Source organism: Ruditapes philippinarum, unplaced genomic scaffold, assembly GCF_026571515.1.
Source record: "Ruditapes philippinarum isolate M1 unplaced genomic scaffold, ASM2657151v2 ctg6477_1_1_1_1, whole genome shotgun sequence".
NCBI lineage: Eukaryota > Metazoa > Mollusca > Bivalvia > Venerida > Veneridae > Ruditapes > Ruditapes philippinarum.
In genome coordinates, this window is record NW_026861014.1 from 1 (window position 1) to 19071 (window position 19071).

Below are 19071 nucleotides of genomic sequence, written 5' to 3' on the forward strand. Positions count from 1 at the left end.
AAATTTTAAAATTTTTGGAAGTCCAGCAAAACATCAGACCTTACAATATCAGCAATATTGAAATACTCGAGCCTTATTGAAATTTTATTTTCAGCTATCAAATTTATCATATGGAAATAAAAATATATACCTCAGGGCCCTTATCTTTGAAGACTACACATATATCTAGGTCACTCTGATGAAATCCAAATCCATTCATTGATGAACCAAACAACCGTAACTGTGCGTCTAATGATACAAGAAATAAATATAATTTAAACTAGAACATATTCTGTTTCTTTATCAATTTTTTATAAGGTCATTTTAGCCAATGATATCTGAGACAGGTTATTACATTCAACAACATTTGCTAGCTTTCAAGAATTAATGACACAGTACTTTTTCACTCATTTTTTCCATGAGTAAGCATCAAATAGCCATTAATAGATCATTTATTATAATTCACCATTCTATTGTGTCGATAATGAATCTATCATTAAGAAGTAGTGTAAAAAATATTTTTTAAAGTAAAACATACAGATAATTACCACACCCTATCCCCCCCTCCATTATTTTTTTAAATGAGGTTTCCATAAAAGAAAAATGTCAGTACAACAAAATCTCATAATAAACAAGATATGTTTGTAAAACATGTATGCCCCCTATCAGCAGCCAATTTGTCATGTGATCAGGTTATTATGCATGACTTCTGACCCAATAAAAACAAGCAATTAATAAGGGTTATCTAGTATCTACTTGTCATGACGAGTCACAAGGTAATAATTATTGTGACCCCATAGGTTGTGTGCAGCAATTAAAGTTATTAAAAATCTTACCAAATAATATATACATAAATTTTATTAATCACATAGGCCTCATTAATGACAGCCAAGTTGTTATATTACATAAGACCTTCAAATGTGTATACCAAAAGCACATAAAAATATCAACCAAGGCAACTTGAGTTGTTGAGTTATTGGTCAGAAACGGTCATTAAGGACAAGGTCAATATGACATTGACCCCTTGACCCCAAAATCAATAGGGGTCATCTACTGGTCATGACCAATCATCATACCAAGTTTGAAGTTCCTAGGCCTAAGGGTTCTTTAGTTATTGATCGAAAACCGTTTTTACCTACAAGGTCAATGTGACCTTGACCTTTGACCCCAAAATCAATAGGGGTCATCTGCTGGTCATGACCAATCATCATACCAAGTTTGAAGTACCTAGGCCTAAGCCTTTTTTAGTTATTGATTGGAAACCGTTTTTACCTAAAAGGTCAATGTGACCTTGACCTTTGACCCCAAAATCAATAGGGGTCATATGCTGGTCATGACCAATCATCATACCAAGTTTGAAGTTCCTAGGCCTAAGCGTTCTTTAGTTATTGATCAGAAACCGTTTTTACCTACAAGGTCAATGTGACCTTGACCTTTGACCCCTTGACCCTAATATCAATAGGGGTCATCTGCTGGTCATGACCAATCATCTTACCAAGTTTGAAGTTTCTAGGCCTAAGGGTTCTTTAGTTATTGATCGGAAACCGTTTTTACCTACAAGGTCAATGTGACCTTGACCTTTGACCCCTTGACCCCAAAATCAATAGGGGTCATCTACTGGTCATGACCAATCACCATATCAAGTTTGAAGATCCTAGGCCTAAGCGTTCTTTAGTTATTGATCAGAAACCGTTTTAACATACAAGGTCAATGTGACCTTGACCTTTGACCCCTTGACCCCAAAATCAATAGGGGTCATCTACTGGTCATGACCAATCACCATACCAAGTTTGAAGTTCCTAGGCCTAAAGGTTCTTAAGTTATCACTCGGAAACCATTTGGTCTATGGACCGATGGACTGACGGACAGACAAGTGCAAAGCAATATACCCCCTCTTCTTCGAAGTGGGGGCATACTTATTATGTGTCCAAGAATGTACGCTTCAACTTACAGAATGAAAATGTTATCTACAGGGTAAGACAAATATCAAATCAATAGCCAAGACAAAAATACATCTCCCATTTCCTATGTGTTGACAGAAAATAAAAATGTTACACTACTTACCAGGATATAAACCTTGTATGTGAACTTCAAGGTTTTTCCTCACAAATTCTCTTTCACTAATTTCATCTTTAGTCAACTTGAAATCTCCTGTAATACATGATTGGACATTTATGAATCATTTTAGAAACCTGAATTTCTATTTTAGGAGAAACAGGTTACCTTTTTCATATGTTTCCTATGCCTAATTATTAACTAAGTGTAAGCAGTTTGTGAATAAAAGTATGAGTATTTTTTTTGGAATATAAGACACACAAGCAAGTATTAAACAGTTCTACAAAATGAACAAACCTGGAACTCCTTTAATGACAGTGGTGAGTAGTTGAAGATGTGTTTTGGATACAGGTGGAAGTTTCTTCAAGACAGGAAGCTGATCCTCTGGACAGTTGGATTTCAAATGTCCTTCTTTCTCACATATTGGACAGAACACAGATGGTCCCTACAGATTATCAATTATCTTCAGATGATTCAACATTACAAAGCGAATATATTACCAGAAGACAAGATCAAGAAAGAGTATAGGGTGTGTATTGCAATTAAGTTATAAAATTTAAATATTTCAAATGATTTAGTTTAGTACAATAGACAAAGAGTTATAACAGCAGCTCAATTTTAATATGAAATACAACATTTGAATGTTCTTTAAAAAAAACAACTATGTAATACTAAAGTAGTAGATATCAAATTACAAAATGTAGATCACTTAAGAACAAACTTTTTAAAGATAAGATAAATTCAAACATCAAAAGAATTTTTAAAGAAACAAAATATATGTAGTACCTTTCCATCAGTCAAGGTCTCAGAATCAAACAGAAAATTATATTGTGCACCAATTGGACTTGACACTCTTTTCTCTGTGTTTGCTAATGGACTAGAACCTGGGGACTCTTCCTCCATGTCATCATCAGAACTAAGTCCTGAACTTGTATCTGATTCATCAAGTGTTTGATGAACTGTTGTCTTATCTATCACCTTATCACCTGACCCTACAGTAACATCTTTAGCTTCAACAGTTTCATCAATACTATACTTCATTTCAATACTAGAATCAGCAATCACAGAATCTATTATTGTGTCTAAAACATCTTTTGCAAGATTATTTGCATTCTGAAAACTGTTAACCAAGTCATCTTCTTTACATTGACTATCAGATTTGTAAGGTTTTTCAGTGAGTACACTTTCTGTTAATTCCGACCTATCAAGTGTATTGTCAAGACCTTCATGCTCATCTGTTCCACAATCTGAGCACTTATTAACATGTTCCACTGACCCTTGTACAACATGTGTACCAGCAGCAGAATGTTCTCTATCACAGACAGGTTTAACGTCATGTCTACATGATTTCACTATCACATTTTGAGACTTACAAAGAACACACATATGACATGAATTACACTGTTTTTCATCATTGTCCTTATCATTTATTGATATTTCCTTTAATTGAGGAACTATATCATCAACTTGTGTATCATTACTTGTATCTTCATCAAGTTCTACAGAAGATTCAAACTTCTTTTGTTTACATTCCTCAAGGAACAGGTTTTCTTTTATACTAATATCACTATCAGTTTCCTCATCATTTGAAATACAATCCTTATCTGAAAGCTCCTTCTGAATTGTCCCAATATTTTCAGCTCTCTCAATTTTAGTATCTGCCTTTGATTCCGTCCCAGTCTGTTCCTCAGAGTTGTGACTTTTTTCTATTGACTGTAGTCTAGATTTAATCTCATTCTCTTTTGCTTTATGACTTGTGTTTCTTTTACATTCATAGTACTGAGAGATATTTTGATGTGATGTTGGCAGACTAAAGTAGAGACATGCTTTACGAAGGCAGTTGTAGAAATAATCAAACATTCTTAAGTTCTGAAGAGATCGTGCTACATTTCTTTTATTAGAAAATGGATCTGAAATATAAACAAATATAATTAAACCAAATCTTTTGGCAAGAGATAAATTCATCTAAACATAACTAAACACAGGGATTGGAATAGAATTATGTAAGTCAGCAGAATTACCTTCAATCGCAATTCTTCTACTCTTCCATTTTTTCTCAGCTCTAGGTATGACCTTTAGTGACCTTACACAAATAATGTTCTCTGCTAGGTCAAAGTTCACACCATAGTACATCAGTAAATCTTTCCATAACATGCCCACTGTGTACTCATTGTCCGATGTCCAAACCTAAAATAACATATAAAAATATTAATAAAACTGTAGGATTTCAGTATTTCATTTTGAAGACGAGTCTGTGATATCATAACAAATGTATGCTACACAATTATCATAATCAAGAAAAATCTTATTTCAATATGCTGCAATACATTTGTGTTAAGTCATTTGCTACAACTGAACATGACAAACTATAATATATATATAGTACATATGTTATTTGCAAAACCGTTATAACCTCCGTTTTCAGTTCCTGGATCATATTGTCAACATCTGCTTTTGTTTTTGGTTTCTTCAATGCTTCTTCAGACAAATCCTGAAAATATCAAACATATAAAACATATTACAAGGCAAAATACTAACACTGTTAACAAAATATTCAAGACAAAGAACACTTTTTCAATAAATTTTTTTTAACAAAAAATTTTTTTAATTTTTTTTTTAAACTAAGAAATTTTAAAAACATTTTCTCTAAAACAAAACAAACACAAAAACAGGTACAAAACATTAAGAGTACAAGGACATTATTTTGTTACCTTCCATAGAACAGGTAAAACTGGTGGCTGGCACTGCTGCAGGTAAAATATGGTCATCAGACCAAAACAATAAGCTGGAAGTGATCCATTATCCTGATTATCTACCTCACATATCTATAAATAATCAAAAATTCAAGATTTTGTTTATGTACCTCATGTATCTATAAATAATAATAAAACATTACATGACAGAAGCAATTTATAGATGAAATAATTACCATCCTTTAATAACAACAGTAGCTTTTAACTTTGAGAAACAATAAATACTGACATGAATTATGTGCACTTTGTAATAATTTCTTTTAAAAGCAGGCAAATGCAACCTCACTCATTATACTTACCTTCCCCCAGTATTTGAATTAAAATGCCAAAAATTTCCCCCCCAAACTAAACATCAAAGTGGGGGAAATATAGGGAAGATTTTGACTTTTCCCGACATGCTAACTGATTACCAACAGTAATCTGGCACGAGAGAGTACCACAAGGGGAGGTAAAAAGCACTGATGGTACCTTTGCTTGGAAATCACTCTTTACATTGGTAAACTTTTCTGAAATAAAGCAATATATCTTATTAGAGTGAGGGACAGTATTTGAGTGCTTGCTTCATGTAAGCCTATGGCAAGTTATATGACTTGGAACAGTTTAATTCCAGTCTATATGAAATCATAACCAGTGTATAATTCATTTTCATCAGATGATATAAATCCTAAAAACATTAAAATTATGGTAAAATTACTGTATAAAACACCCTCTTTGAAACATTAAACATGTACAATACAAGAAAAAATGTGATGGTTAAATAACATTGAAAACAATCAATCAAGAGTAAAATATACACCTTCAGAAAAAATAAAATAAATGCATAAATACATAAAGGATATTGAATGAGTGTTGGTTTAATACTAAATTTATTGAGTTGAATAAAATCATATATTGCGAGCCTCTGGCGAGCATAATATTGTTTATTCAACAAGTTAAACTGTTAAAATGAGTAATTTTTCAATGACGCGCTAACATTAGCACACTTTAACGATATGTCAGCGCAAATGATGTCACATCAAAGTGTTATTACACTAGTGTAATATTGTTTTTATTAAATGGCTTTATTACACTCCTGCGCCGCGGTTTATGTGATAAACAATTTTATTTACATCAATATACATGTTGTGAAATGGAAACTTGAAGATTAAAGTCATGTGTACATGTAAACAATTATTATAAATGGATATGTTACCTGACTGTTCTAATATTCTATAGACCTCAGAGAGACACAGTGCCGGATTAGCACCTTGTGGCAGGACAAGGTCCATGTTAACATCAGCTGTCTTTAATCCTAGTCCAGTTACTGATGATCCAAACAGACATAAACTCAAATCTGTTAATATAAATACAGTAGTCTGCATTGTTTACATTATAAGAAATTGTGCTTCTATGTTATATTTTTCAATAACAGATTTAATTACATATTTGCGTTGGAAAGTGAAAATATATTCGATAATTTATACAGTAAAATAATATTTGATAATTTTCACTATAGCCAAACTATAATTGAATGCAGATGAAAATAATATTTCATAATTACATGGAATTATCAACAGGAATAAATTCAATTGTATGTAAATTTTGCTTCTTTAGGAGAAGCAAGTAAATAACTGCATACATTCTGTTAAAAAAACATAACAAAATTTGAGAACTTTTACAGAAAAAAATTTCAACACTGGTACAGTCATGTGATGACATCATGAAAAAAATGATACATTTCACTTTTGAACACCCAACTACATGTATTATATTTTCACTTGCGGTTACGCATCTGGTGTCCACTCAGTTAAATATATTTTGATCTTACATGCAAAACAAACAAATATCCTCTATATGTTCTTGAGTTAATCAAATTAGATGCAAATTTTACTGTCATGTAAGGAAGGTAAATATCTTATGTTTTAAATTAATATTTTATAACTAGTTATTCCAAATATCAAATGTAAAATCTTGTTGAAAAATCTTGTCAGTACTTTGTACAAACTTCAGTATACTTGCCTTTCTATTAGTATGATTCTTCATGTCAATATACTATAACAATATAAAACAGTGTCCTCTAATAGACTAAAGACCTTTAAACACTGAGCAACATAAAAAAGAAAATGTAAATGCTATGTTAACATTTTTTTCTTTTTTGTTTTGTTTGTTTTTTATTACATTAACCTTGAAATCAACAAATACATGAAGATAGTAATTATCTGACCAGGTATTTTCTCCCTGAGATAGTCCTGTATCAGATCAGCCTGGGTCCGTCTGTACTTCAACTCTTTGTCTGTCAAACCATGTATAATGTAAATATTCTCTACCAGACAATCTAAAGCTTCTATATGCCTTTCTGATGGGTGCGGCAGGTTCTTCAACATTTTGTCTTGTACCATTATCTTTAAATGATAATTCATTTTAAGTGACTTAATTAATATGAAAATATTATTAGATGTCAGGACTAACATATTAACTTCATAGGACACATGTAATGTAAAATTATGAACAAAGTTTCATAATCAACACACATTTAGACCTGTATTTCTTATTATATATGCAACGAAACTGAACCCTTGCATTCTGGCCTTATAATACAATATATTATAAAAGACAAACTTGAGCACAATAAAACTCAATCATTAAATATTGACTGTAATTTTATTCTAATTGGCAGTTTTATGCACTTAGGTTCCATCTACACTAAGCTGTGTTTTATAAACCACAAGATTTAAAATCAAACAGAAGATGATATGGCTAACAAAGGCAATAAGAAGAACAAATTATTATTCTGCGATTTTCATTTGCTTATGCAACAAAAAAAGGAAATCTGACTTCTTAATAAAATTTACCAATTGAATAAATCTTAATATGGCCTTTGGTCATATAATTACAATTATTACAAGAAGATTCAGTGAATATTCAAGTTATGTTACAGTCACCTCTGCATTTGACCTTGGTGAATATCACAGGAGCCAGGTCTACAGACTTGGACATTCATCTCATCATCATGCAATAATTGTAAACAACTGATTCCTTTATATACCTCTTTCTTCCTTCTATGCCTTTTATCATTAGCATGTTGTCTACATGTTGGGATATTGTCACAGTGATATTCACACAGTCGACAAAAGTACTTGGCATTCACAAATTTAGCAGATTTCTGAAAATTGTAAGACAGCAAGAAGCATATATTTAAACTGTTGCTATGATCACCAATTATCAAAGAATAGTTGTTTCAATTATAACAATGATATGCTAAGTTGAACAAATGATAAATTGTTTATTCCATTAAACTGAGTGATAGAATTCATTATTACAAGACAATACAGAATAAGGAAAGTTGACATGATGAATAACGTCAGGAGTGACATTAATTAACCCATTACTTCATATACACGCCTTTTTCACCCCCCCCCCTTTTTTGTTGTCTCAAATGATGAAAAATGCCTTATTTAGGCCCCAAACACTTGTTTTTGTTTGAGAAATGTTGTTAAAAAAAGTGACCTCTTTTTCGGCGCGGCCCCCCAACCAAAAGATACATCATCGCCAAGAAAATTTTGGACTTGTGAGAGGCTGTAAATGACCCCAGAATGATCATAAGGTAACATGTAACCAACGTTGAAAAGCATTTGACTCTATCTCAATCCATTGAGAAGTTGCAGCACTTTGAAATCAATTTTGATGGAAAAAATCAACGCAAAATAGTGATTTTTGGCAATTTTGAGATGTCCCCTCGTTGCCATGGTAACAGAAAATTTAAGCCTGATCATGTTGTTGCAAGGGCAATGGTCCAGTCAACATTTGTGCCAAGTTTGATTAGTGTTGAAGCAGTTTTTATAGTATTATAGCAATTTGAACTTGTAACGGGAGACTTTTCAATGAAAACAGCCATTTTTCACAAAATGCTCATGAAGTAATGGGTTAACAAAAAAAATCTTGAAAATTACATCTTTGTTCAACATACATGTAGTTCATCACATTTTATTGATTCTATTTCTATTAGCATGTTAGAATGGAAATAGATATCACTGTTTCTTGGCTTGTAGTAAAATAATGCATAATTTATTGTTAAAATGCTATGTTACTTATCACTCAAGTGTACATTCTTTTATTCTACATTAACAAATTCAAAATTGATATCTATATCCTAAGTAACATATAAATAGTTATGTATAACACCAACCTTTTTCAGTGGAAAAATCTTTTCTTTTTCAAGCTCATTTAAAATAGCAGGAGTCAATTTGTCATCTAAATCTATAAGTAAACATAACAATTACAAAAACAATAAAATATTAATTCATTACTGGAGTTATTAACCTTATTAACACCTTTGATTAAAAGCATTTCTAACATGAAAAAAATTTTAACCTAAAAAAAAACAAGAGCTGTCACTGAAAAGTGACTTACGCCCCCCAAAAGGAAGCTTTGACATGTGCCAAAACAATTCAAGCGGAAAATCAAGATACTATGCACAACTAGGCTTGGTGATTAACAATTCTGTGAAGTTTCATTCAAATCTCCTAGGGATTTTGGCAATGAAGCGTGATCAAGCTTATTTTACTCAAAAGTTGATTTTTAAGGGGCCATTACTGTGTCAAAAAATTGAGGGGAAAATCAAGAGAGTATGCGCAACTAAGCTTGTTGACAAACAATTCTCTGAAGTTTCACTGACATCCCCAGCGCTGTTGGTGGTGTAGCAAGGACAAGCTTATTTTACTTGAAAATTGATCATTAGGGGGCCATAAATGTGCCAAAAAAATTCAAGCTGAAAATCAAGATGCTATGAAGACAAATTATCCAGTGAAGTTTCACTGGAATCCCCAAGCGGTTTTGGTTATGAAGCGTGGACAAGCTTATTTTACTCAAAAATTGACCATTAAGGGGCCATAACTTTGCCCGAAAAATTCAAGCTGAAAATGCACAACTATACTTGGTGACAAACAATCCTGTGAAGTTACATTGAAATCCCCCAGCAGTTTTGGTTATGAAGTGCGAACAAGATTTATATACACGTAAGTTGACCATTAATGGGCTATATTGTGATCAATTGTGCCAAGTTATTTAAAACAAAATTTCAGCTGTTCAAAAGTTTTGGAGTGGCCACAAAATGTAGACTTTATAACATTTGACCTTCAAGTGTAACCTTCACCTTTTGGGTAGCAACCCAATTATTGCGCTCTGCATGTCGTCTCATAATGGTGATCAGTTGTGCCAGGTTATTCCAAAAAATTTTCAGCCATTAAAAAGTTATGGAGTGGACACTAAATGTATAGACTTTTTTATTATTAAATGAAGGCTTTTTAACATTTGACCTTTGTGACCTTGACCTTGGATACAGAAACCCAATTATTGCGCTCTGCACATCATCTCATTATGGTGATCACTGTGCCAAGTTATTTGAAAAAATTTTCATCGGTTTAAAAGTTATGGAGCGGACACGAAATGTAGACTTTTTGTTAAGAAATGAAGACATTTTAACATTTGACTTTAAGTGTGACCTTGACCTTGTAGCCATCAAATTTTTGCACTCTGCACATCAGCTCATTATGGTGATCAATTGTCCCAAGTTATTTGAAAAAATTTTCATCGGTTTAAAAGTTATGGAGCGGACACTTAAGTGTTACGGACGGACAGACAGATGGACGGACAGACGGAGGCCATTCCTATAACCCCTTTCCGCTATGCGGAAGGGGATTAAAAATTGACCATTTAGGGGCCATAACTGACCAAAAAAAAAAAAGAGCAAAAAATCAAGATACTATGCACAACTAGGCATGGTGACAAACAATCCTGTAAAGTTTCACTGAAAACCACCAGCAGTTTAGGAGATGAAGCTCGGACAAGATTACCGGACAGACGGACAGTGCGATAACTATATGTCTCCCTTCAGGTGCTTAATTAATAAAGACAACTCACTATATTTCAATGTGTCCTATTTTCCAAAAAAGACATCATAATCAAAATATCTTACATCTTGCTCTATGGAAGTCAGAATTGTATAATTTTTTGTGTGAATTATTTCCCTGATCCTCTTCTTTCTTATTAGAATTTTGTTTCTCTTTTTCTCTATCTTCAGTCACACCTGTCCCAGTATTTGCATTTTTCTCCTTTTTTGCTTTTTTGTTCTTTTTCTTAGCAACTGGTTGGCTTCCTTCTACAACCGAAACATTAAAATAAAATATTACAACAAATTTTGTAGCAAAGCTAATAAATGATTATTCTCATTTTTCCATGTTGAATACCTAAGGTCATAGCAGAACTGTGTACAAGCCTTGTATATCTGGGCTACCAGGAGTGTTTAGGTGCAACAAGTGAAGCAGTTGTACAAACCTCCTATATCTGGGCTACCAGGAGTATTAAGGTGTAACAAGTTAAGCAGTTGTACAAACCTCCTATATCTGGGCTACCAGGAGTATTAAGGTGTAACAAGTGAAGCAGTTGTACAAACCTCCTATATCTGGGCTACCAGGAGTGTTTAGGTGCAACAAGTGAAGCAGTTGTACAAACCTCCTATATCTGGGCTACCAGGAGTTTTTAGGTGCAACAAGTGAAGCAGTTGTACAAACCTCCTATATCTGGGCTAGCAGGAGTGTTTAGGTGCAACAAGTGAAGCAGTTGTACAAACCTCCTATATCTGGGCTACCAGGAGTATTAAGGTGTAACATGTGAAGCAGTTGTACAAACCTTGTATATCTGGGCTACCAGGAGTATTATGGTGTAACAAGTGAAGCAGTTGTACAAACCTCCTATATCTGGGCTACCAGGAGTATTAAGGTGTAACAAGTGAAGCAGTTGTACAAACCTTGTATATATCTGTGCTACCAGGAGTATTAAGGTGTAACAAGTGAAGCAGTTGTACAAACCTTGTATATATCTGTGCTACCAGGATTATTAAGGTGTAACAAGTGGAGCAGTTGTACAAACCTCCTATATCTGTGCTACCAGGAGTGTTTAGGTGCAACAAGTGAAGCAGTTGTACAAACCTTATATATCTGTGCTACCAGGAGTGTTTAGGTGCAACAAGTGAAGCAGTTGTACAAACCTCCTATATCTGGGCTACCAGGAGTATTAAGGTGTAACAAGTGAAGCAGTTGTACAAACCTTGTATATATCTGTGCTACCAGGAGTATTAAGGTGTAACAAGTGAAGCAGTTGTACAAACCTTGTATGTATCTGTGCTACCAGGAGTATTAATGTGTAACAAGTGAAGCAGTTGTTCAAACATTGTATATATTTGTGCTACCAGGAGTATTAAGGTGTAACAAGTGAAGCAGTTGTACAAACCTCCTATATCTAGGCTACCAGGAGTATTAAGGTGTAACAAGTGAAGCAGTTGTACAAACCTCCTATATCTGGGCTACCAGGAGTATTAAGGTGTAACATGTGAAGCAGTTGTACAAACCTTGTATATATCTGTGCTACCAGGAGTATTAAGGTGTAACAAGTGAAGCAGTTGTACAAACCTCCTATATCTGGGCTACCAGGAGTATTAAGGTGTAACAAGTGAAGCAGTTGTACAAACCTTATATATCTGTGCTACCAGGAGTGTTTAGGTGTTTCAAGTGAAGCAGTTGTACAAACCTTGAGTAACAGGACCGCCAGGTTCCTCTTGGTGTTGCCGATGTTGATGGTGAGGATGATCAGGATCTAAATGAGTTTTTTTCTTCTTCTTTTTCTTTGCTGCTTGTTTTTCCTGCTTATTGATGCTTGGCTACATTTGAAAGGGAATATTATGAGTTAGTAATCATGTAATACCAGTGTACAAGTAGCATTAATTACTGAACTTTGCTAGTATTGACATTTGGATCATTTTGTAAGATGCAATATCTTATTTAATGAACACTTGTAGTCAATTCAAAATTTTCATGTATCATCTTAATTAATTGCATGTAGACATTATTGTCATTATGAACTGAACAAAAAAATCTTAAGAGTAAAAAGATCAAAATCATTTGTGAAAATATATCTGCCTAAAATAAATCTAACTAATACAATATTCAACTGCTTTATTTTTAAACTTGTACATTGTATTAAAGTTATCATTTTACCTTTGTAGACTTTATGTCCAATAAATCCTCCTTTGTTACAACTACAGCTGATGGCATATTCAACATTCTTTTCAAATCTGCCTCTATTTCATGAGTTTCCTTCATTTGAGAAGTACTTTGTTGATGTTTATTCCCAATCATTTTCCTAAGCTCTCCTTCAATATCTTCTGTGCTCATTTTCTTTGCCATTATATTTTATATGAATCCTTACAAAAATATTGAATAAAAGATATCATAACAAAAAAACTGTACCATATAAATATTTATAATTCAGGGTAAAAAAGTAATTTGATTCTGCATCTATTTCAAGTATGGAAGATTTATGATAAACAGGCTTTTAACACATTTTGGTTGATTGCAGTGAAACCAAATATATGAACATAGGTAAAGATAACAGGCGCAATCAATTGCTCAACTGATGATGCTATTATGAAGGATTATACGAGATACAGACATAGTTGAATTGTTTAGGCTGTTTCCGAGGAATTTCCTCTAATAAGTTACGAAACCATCCGATACTATACTATAGTAGATGCTAACAGACACCACGGAGACAAACGACAATTGACGCATGCCCGGACATTAAACTTGTATACTTTTCCTGTGTTTAAAAGACGAACAGTGCACAGTAAAATGAACAATTAATATAACAAATAAATTGACCCGTGACATAAGTAGGTCACATTTGGTGTGTCATTTTTTAACCAAGCTATATAACTCATAAAATATTTACCTATTCTTCAGAAATAGGATTTTCATTTTTTAAAAAGAAAACCCGGCTATTTTTCAACTGTAATTTTAATAGTTTTCTAGCATTTTCTAGTATTACATTACCTGACATGGTGACATATTTTAAATGCGAGCATATATTAAGTTAGAAATGAATAACTTTGATAGTTTCTGGGAAAACGTATTTTAACTAAAAGGTTAACAACAACTAAAAATCTCAGTTGGAAATGTGGCATAATTTTGCATAAAATAATGTTTCGATTATCTGCCTTTTTGAAATGGCATCCCTTTTATGACTATAAACATGTATGCCAAGTTTGAAGTGTTTAGTTTTTATACTTTCAAAAAATTTACTTCAATGGAAAGGTTAACCAACACCAACTCTTTGAGGGTCATGACCTCCTTAAACTGTATTATTTTTACTTGATAGTGTACTTCAATTACAACATTAATTTAAAACAAAAATTTAACAGTTTGTTTACGTCCATTACAATGAATATATTCTTTTCTCACCCTCACTAATTCCCCAATTCTTATTTCCTCCCCGACTACTACTGTATACACTGGATCAAATTTCAAACTTCTCAATTTTTCGAAAAATCTTACTTTCATTTTCAATTTATTAGGAGTTACATTAGCCAGTGTTAGCATCAATGCCAATGGTATGCTATGTTAAACCTATGTATGTATGTATAGGTTCAATATTCTACATTTAACAATTCAAAGTATTTTTCTAATACAAGTCGTACATGTAATGATGTATGATGTAATCTAGTATCAACATATTATAAAATCTATCGAAAATAAATTGGTTAATTATCTTAGTTTTTACATTATTTCACCAGAAAGACATCTTGTCACAAACTAAAACTTCGTCAAATTTGAAAATAAAAGAAATGGTTCACCTTTAAATATCAACTATATTTATTAATTCATTAAATAGCTTTGTAAATCAATACATCTTTTTAAAGGGCTTGTTTTTAAATTTTTACTGGCCGCAGCCATAAGAAATGCTGCATTGTGGGTTTACTAGACTGGTGTTAAAAACATTTATATTTTCAATGGTTTATGCGCGGAATGATTAAAATGCAACGGAATGACCGGTACCACTAAAATACGCAACGGAGATTTTTTGGCGCAACGGACGCAACGGGCGCAACGGAGATATTATTTTTAGAAAAACCGGCACAACGCCTTTTTTAAAAGTCAATGTGCTATATTTAAGCATCTAAAATGATTGTTTATAACTATTTAGTAAGTAAGTTTTAAAATATTTCATAAATTGTATATGTTTAATTGCACTGAAGGGTCATATGCCTGGCGAAATGGAAATTTCATGGCGCAACGGAGATATTTTTTTTCAGAAAAAACGACACAATGCCTTTTTTAAAGTCAATATGCTGTATTTGTGCATCTAAAATGATTGTTTAGCATTATAAAGTAAGTATGATTTCAAATGTTTCATAAATTGTATACACTGAAGGATTATGATATGCCTGGCGAAATGGATATTTCATGGCGCAACGGAGATAATTTGGGAAAATCGGCACAACGTTTGTACTATTGTACTATTATATGAAATTAATTAACACCAATGTTATTTGAATAAATAAATTTAAAAAAAAATATTTAAAAACCTTAATCGTATATCAATTAATCAAAGAGCTGCAATATTGATGTTGTAAAGGATTGTGTGCCGCCGAAATGGACATTTTGTCTGCGCAACGGAGATTTTTTTTTTTGGCTCAACGGAATCAATGTTAGTCCGAATTAAGTAGTTATATGAAGAAGTAAATCATTAAAGATATTAACTGAATTACTGAAGTGGTGTAATACATGTCTGTTTTATTAATTTAGAAATGGAATTAAATACGGTTTTATCGCTATGGCTGACACTGAAAGACATGTATGGATTTTACAATCTGTTTCATTTTTTCCCGTTCAATTCGTTATTTTTACGAAAAGTACCGTAATAGCTTTTCTATACATAATTTTCAGAATTTTACTTGAAGAATACGAAAAGTCCGTAAAGCATACGCTGTTGACTTTGTAATCTTAACAATAAATTACCAAATTTCAACAAAACGTTCATAAAGGGCTTTATTGATGCACAAAGAAATACGATTTTTTTCCGTCATGGCTGATATTCGAATGATTGTAATATTTTATGCATTTTTAAAATTAAAAATAGTAACTATACAACATATTTATTGTTTGATGTAATTATTAAAATAGTAAAACGACATGCCTGTAGAATTTGCTTAGACTTTCCATTTTAAAACATAAGATAATTAACTTGAACGTTACTTATAACAATTCCTTCCCAATCAGAAAACCCCGTTAATCAAATGCAGCTACTGTTTATTTAGCGAAACAACAGCAATTTGGTGATTGGCAGAATGTTTATCACGGGTGTTAAGTACCGATAATTAAATTACCAATGACACGTGGTTGATGTTTATTGGACAAGCGTTTTCACACCATTTAGATAATGTGATTAAGAGGAACATGTATTGACTTTAAGGTATTACATATTTTTTATAACTTATTATTGTCGAAAATATTGCTTTTGAAGCTTATTATGCCATATTTCACTCAAACTATGAGAAAAATTGTGTATATGAAATGTGAGACGTAATAAAACATTTTGGAGCCTGAATCCGCCACTGATAACGGTCAAGTTTTCTTTTACAAGTGTTAAAATTATTAAACACCCGTGCCATACTCGTGCACGATACGTTGCTAATTGCTTACAATTCTCGCGTTATTGATTACCGTTTGTCAATATAACAATTATGAAATATTTTGATTGCTTTTGATGAAATATACAATTTATACGCAACAAACAGTTATTGAAAAGGTACACAATGATTAATGAAAGATAATAAATTAATAAAATAATATAATATGATAAAACTGTTATGATAATCCCCGTTGTGCTGAAATGTGTCCATTTCGCCGTAATTTAAATATCTTTTACAATATCCTATTTTCAACATTTTCTAAAATAAAGGAAAGTAAATCATTTTTAAAAGACTGTTACTTATTATTCTCAAATTCTTAAGTTATGTTTACATAAGAACTACCCGTTATGCAAATCTTCATTTTCCATTGCGCCGAAATTATGTCCATTTCGCCGTCCATTTAGAATCTGATATATTCAGTATTCTACCTAATAAAATCAAACTTATACAGTATATGTAAAAAATATGTATAAAATATCAACAATACCAACTTATATGATTATTTTATGTTTTAGACATAAAAAACAGTACACAGTTTTGAAAATAAAATCTCCGTTTCGCAATAATCCATCGGCGCAACGGAGTTTATGAAAGGTATAACAAAAATACAATGAATGTTTATAATAAAAAAAATACTGAACATTGATTCTGTAATATCAACATATTACTTTATTTAGTTAACTAATGCAAATTCAATTAAAAATTATGTATAGAAAAGCTATTACAGTACTTTTCGTAAAAATAACGAATTGAACGGGGAAAAAATGAAACAGATAGTAAAATCTATACTTGTCTTCCAGTGTCAGCCATAACGATAAATACGTATTTCATTCTATTTTTAAATGAATAAAACAGACATTTATAACACCACTTCAGTAATTCAGTTAATATCTTCAATGATTTACTTCTTCATATTACTACTTAACTCGGACAAACATTGTTTTCTTTTTAAATTCCGTTGCGCCAAAAATAAAAAATCTCCGTTGCGCAGACAAAATGTCCATTTCGCCAACACACAATCCTTTATGTACAACATCAACATTGCAGCTCTTTGATTATTTGATATACGATTAAGGTTTTTAAATCTTTTTTTTTTAAATTTATTTATTCAAATAACATTGGTGTTAATTAATTTCATATAATAGTACAATAGTACAAACGTTGTGCCGATTTTCCCAAATTATCTCCGTTGCGCCATGAAATTTCCATTTCGCCAGGCATATTATAATCCTTCAGTGTATACATATACAATTTATGAAACATTTGAAATCATACTTACTTTATAGTGCTAAACAATCATTTTAGATGCTCAAATACAGCATATTGACTTTAAAAAAAGGGGTTGTGTCGGTTTTTCTGAAAAAATATCTCCGTTGCGCCATGAAATTTCCATTTCGCCAGGCATATGACCCTTCAGTGCAATTAAACATATACAATTTATGAAATATTTTAAAACTTACTTACTAATTAGTTATAAACAATCATTTTACAGGGCTCGACACTAACGATGGTCCGTTAGCCCGAGGCTACCAATTTTCCCCAAGGACTACCCGAGTTTCCAAGCTGGGTATCCCGTCGGGCTACTCAAAATTTCAGTGACCTGATGTCTCTAAATTCACTAAAAATAATTAATAAAATAACATTTTTTTAGGCTATGATTCAAAACGAAAGATAAATTCATCTTACTAGTAAATAATTAGCCGTTAGGTCACTAGTGTCAGTCACAGCAGACGCATAATAGATTCTATTTAAAATCTCTATAAAGTTGCGAAAAGTGAAACCGGAAGTCCAACTTAATTGCCGATTTTTCCAGCCTACTCCAATAGAATTCTTTGTCTATTAAACATTTCAATGAAAATATTTGCTTATATTGGAACCCTTTCAAGGGTTTTAACTTAAAAGAATATGATTTGTTGATTGATGTAAATCACACTGACAATGATAACCAAAATAAACGTGTTGTCTGAAATAGATCTAATTTCGGATGTAATTTATTCGGACATGAAATTATTGATTGGGAAAAAATCTCTTTATAAAAAAAGAGAAGAAAAATGTTTAAATCTCTTTAAAAAAGAGAAAAGAAATATTCTAAAGTATTTGTAATTGTCTTTGCCATAACTTCACAATGTTGTCAGCATTTCTTAATCATGTACAAGCAAATGTAAGCAATAATGCCAATACATGTATATGAAGAAAACAATTGTTAACAAATACTAATACCCTAGGCATAAAAAACTAAGGCAATATAGTTTGATTAAATGGCTTTACATTTCTAATTTTGTGTTTAAATCAGGAACAACAGATATTAATCTAATGTCCCTATTTAAATCTTCTGACAGTTAAATAACTGAATTACTAGCACTAGTAAAAGTTTGTTATTCTGATATTTTGCTGTTTTATGTCTGACAAAATAAGTTTGTAGAATAAATCAATTAGAGTAAAGACAAACATATTTTGTTCTTGTCCAAGCTTTTTACTTCTGTTTTGAATTTAAAAACACATCTAAAAGGTCATACATTATCTATACCTGAAAGTAGATTTGTAAGCTCTATTGAAAATTTTTTTTTATACAAAAGCCAGGTATTACATAAATTTAAAACTGACATACTTATTTAGCTCATATTGCCAATATATTCTCCCCTTCCCTATAAGCTGTCAATAATATAAGCTGAGCTGATTGCCTAGCAATTTTATTTGCAACACACCTTAGTAATTCATGGCTAGAACCCTTTCAAAACCTATTGACTTGTGTGTCACACTGCCATATTTTATAACAAAAAT

General features: G+C 32.0%; 2 protein-coding genes across 2 annotated transcripts; both read right to left on the reverse strand.

The window, feature by feature from the left end:
• Window positions 1-106: 106 nt before the first annotated feature.
• LOC132714216 (terminal uridylyltransferase 7-like) lies at window positions 107-5116 on the reverse strand. The gene is made up of 8 exons (XM_060697019.1): window positions 5087-5116; window positions 4746-4859; window positions 4448-4525; window positions 4056-4221; window positions 2821-3944; window positions 2332-2479; window positions 2044-2130; window positions 107-228 (listed from the first exon to the last, which is right to left on the reverse strand). Exons 2-8 carry the CDS (start codon window positions 4800-4802, stop codon window positions 107-109), a joined length of 1782 nt encoding a protein of 593 aa, XP_060553002.1. The 5' UTR covers window positions 4803-4859; window positions 5087-5116.
• A 16-nt stretch (window positions 5117-5132) lies between these two features.
• Window positions 5133-14581, reverse strand: LOC132714217 (terminal uridylyltransferase 4-like). Its single transcript, XM_060697020.1, has 9 exons — window positions 14452-14581; window positions 12818-13023; window positions 12351-12480; window positions 10741-10923; window positions 8953-9023; window positions 7813-7929; window positions 6991-7168; window positions 5980-6120; window positions 5133-5293 (listed from the first exon to the last, which is right to left on the reverse strand). Exons 2-9 carry the CDS (start codon window positions 13004-13006, stop codon window positions 5133-5135), a joined length of 1170 nt encoding a protein of 389 aa, XP_060553003.1. The 5' UTR covers window positions 13007-13023; window positions 14452-14581.
• Between the last annotated feature and the right edge of the window lie 4490 nt (window positions 14582-19071).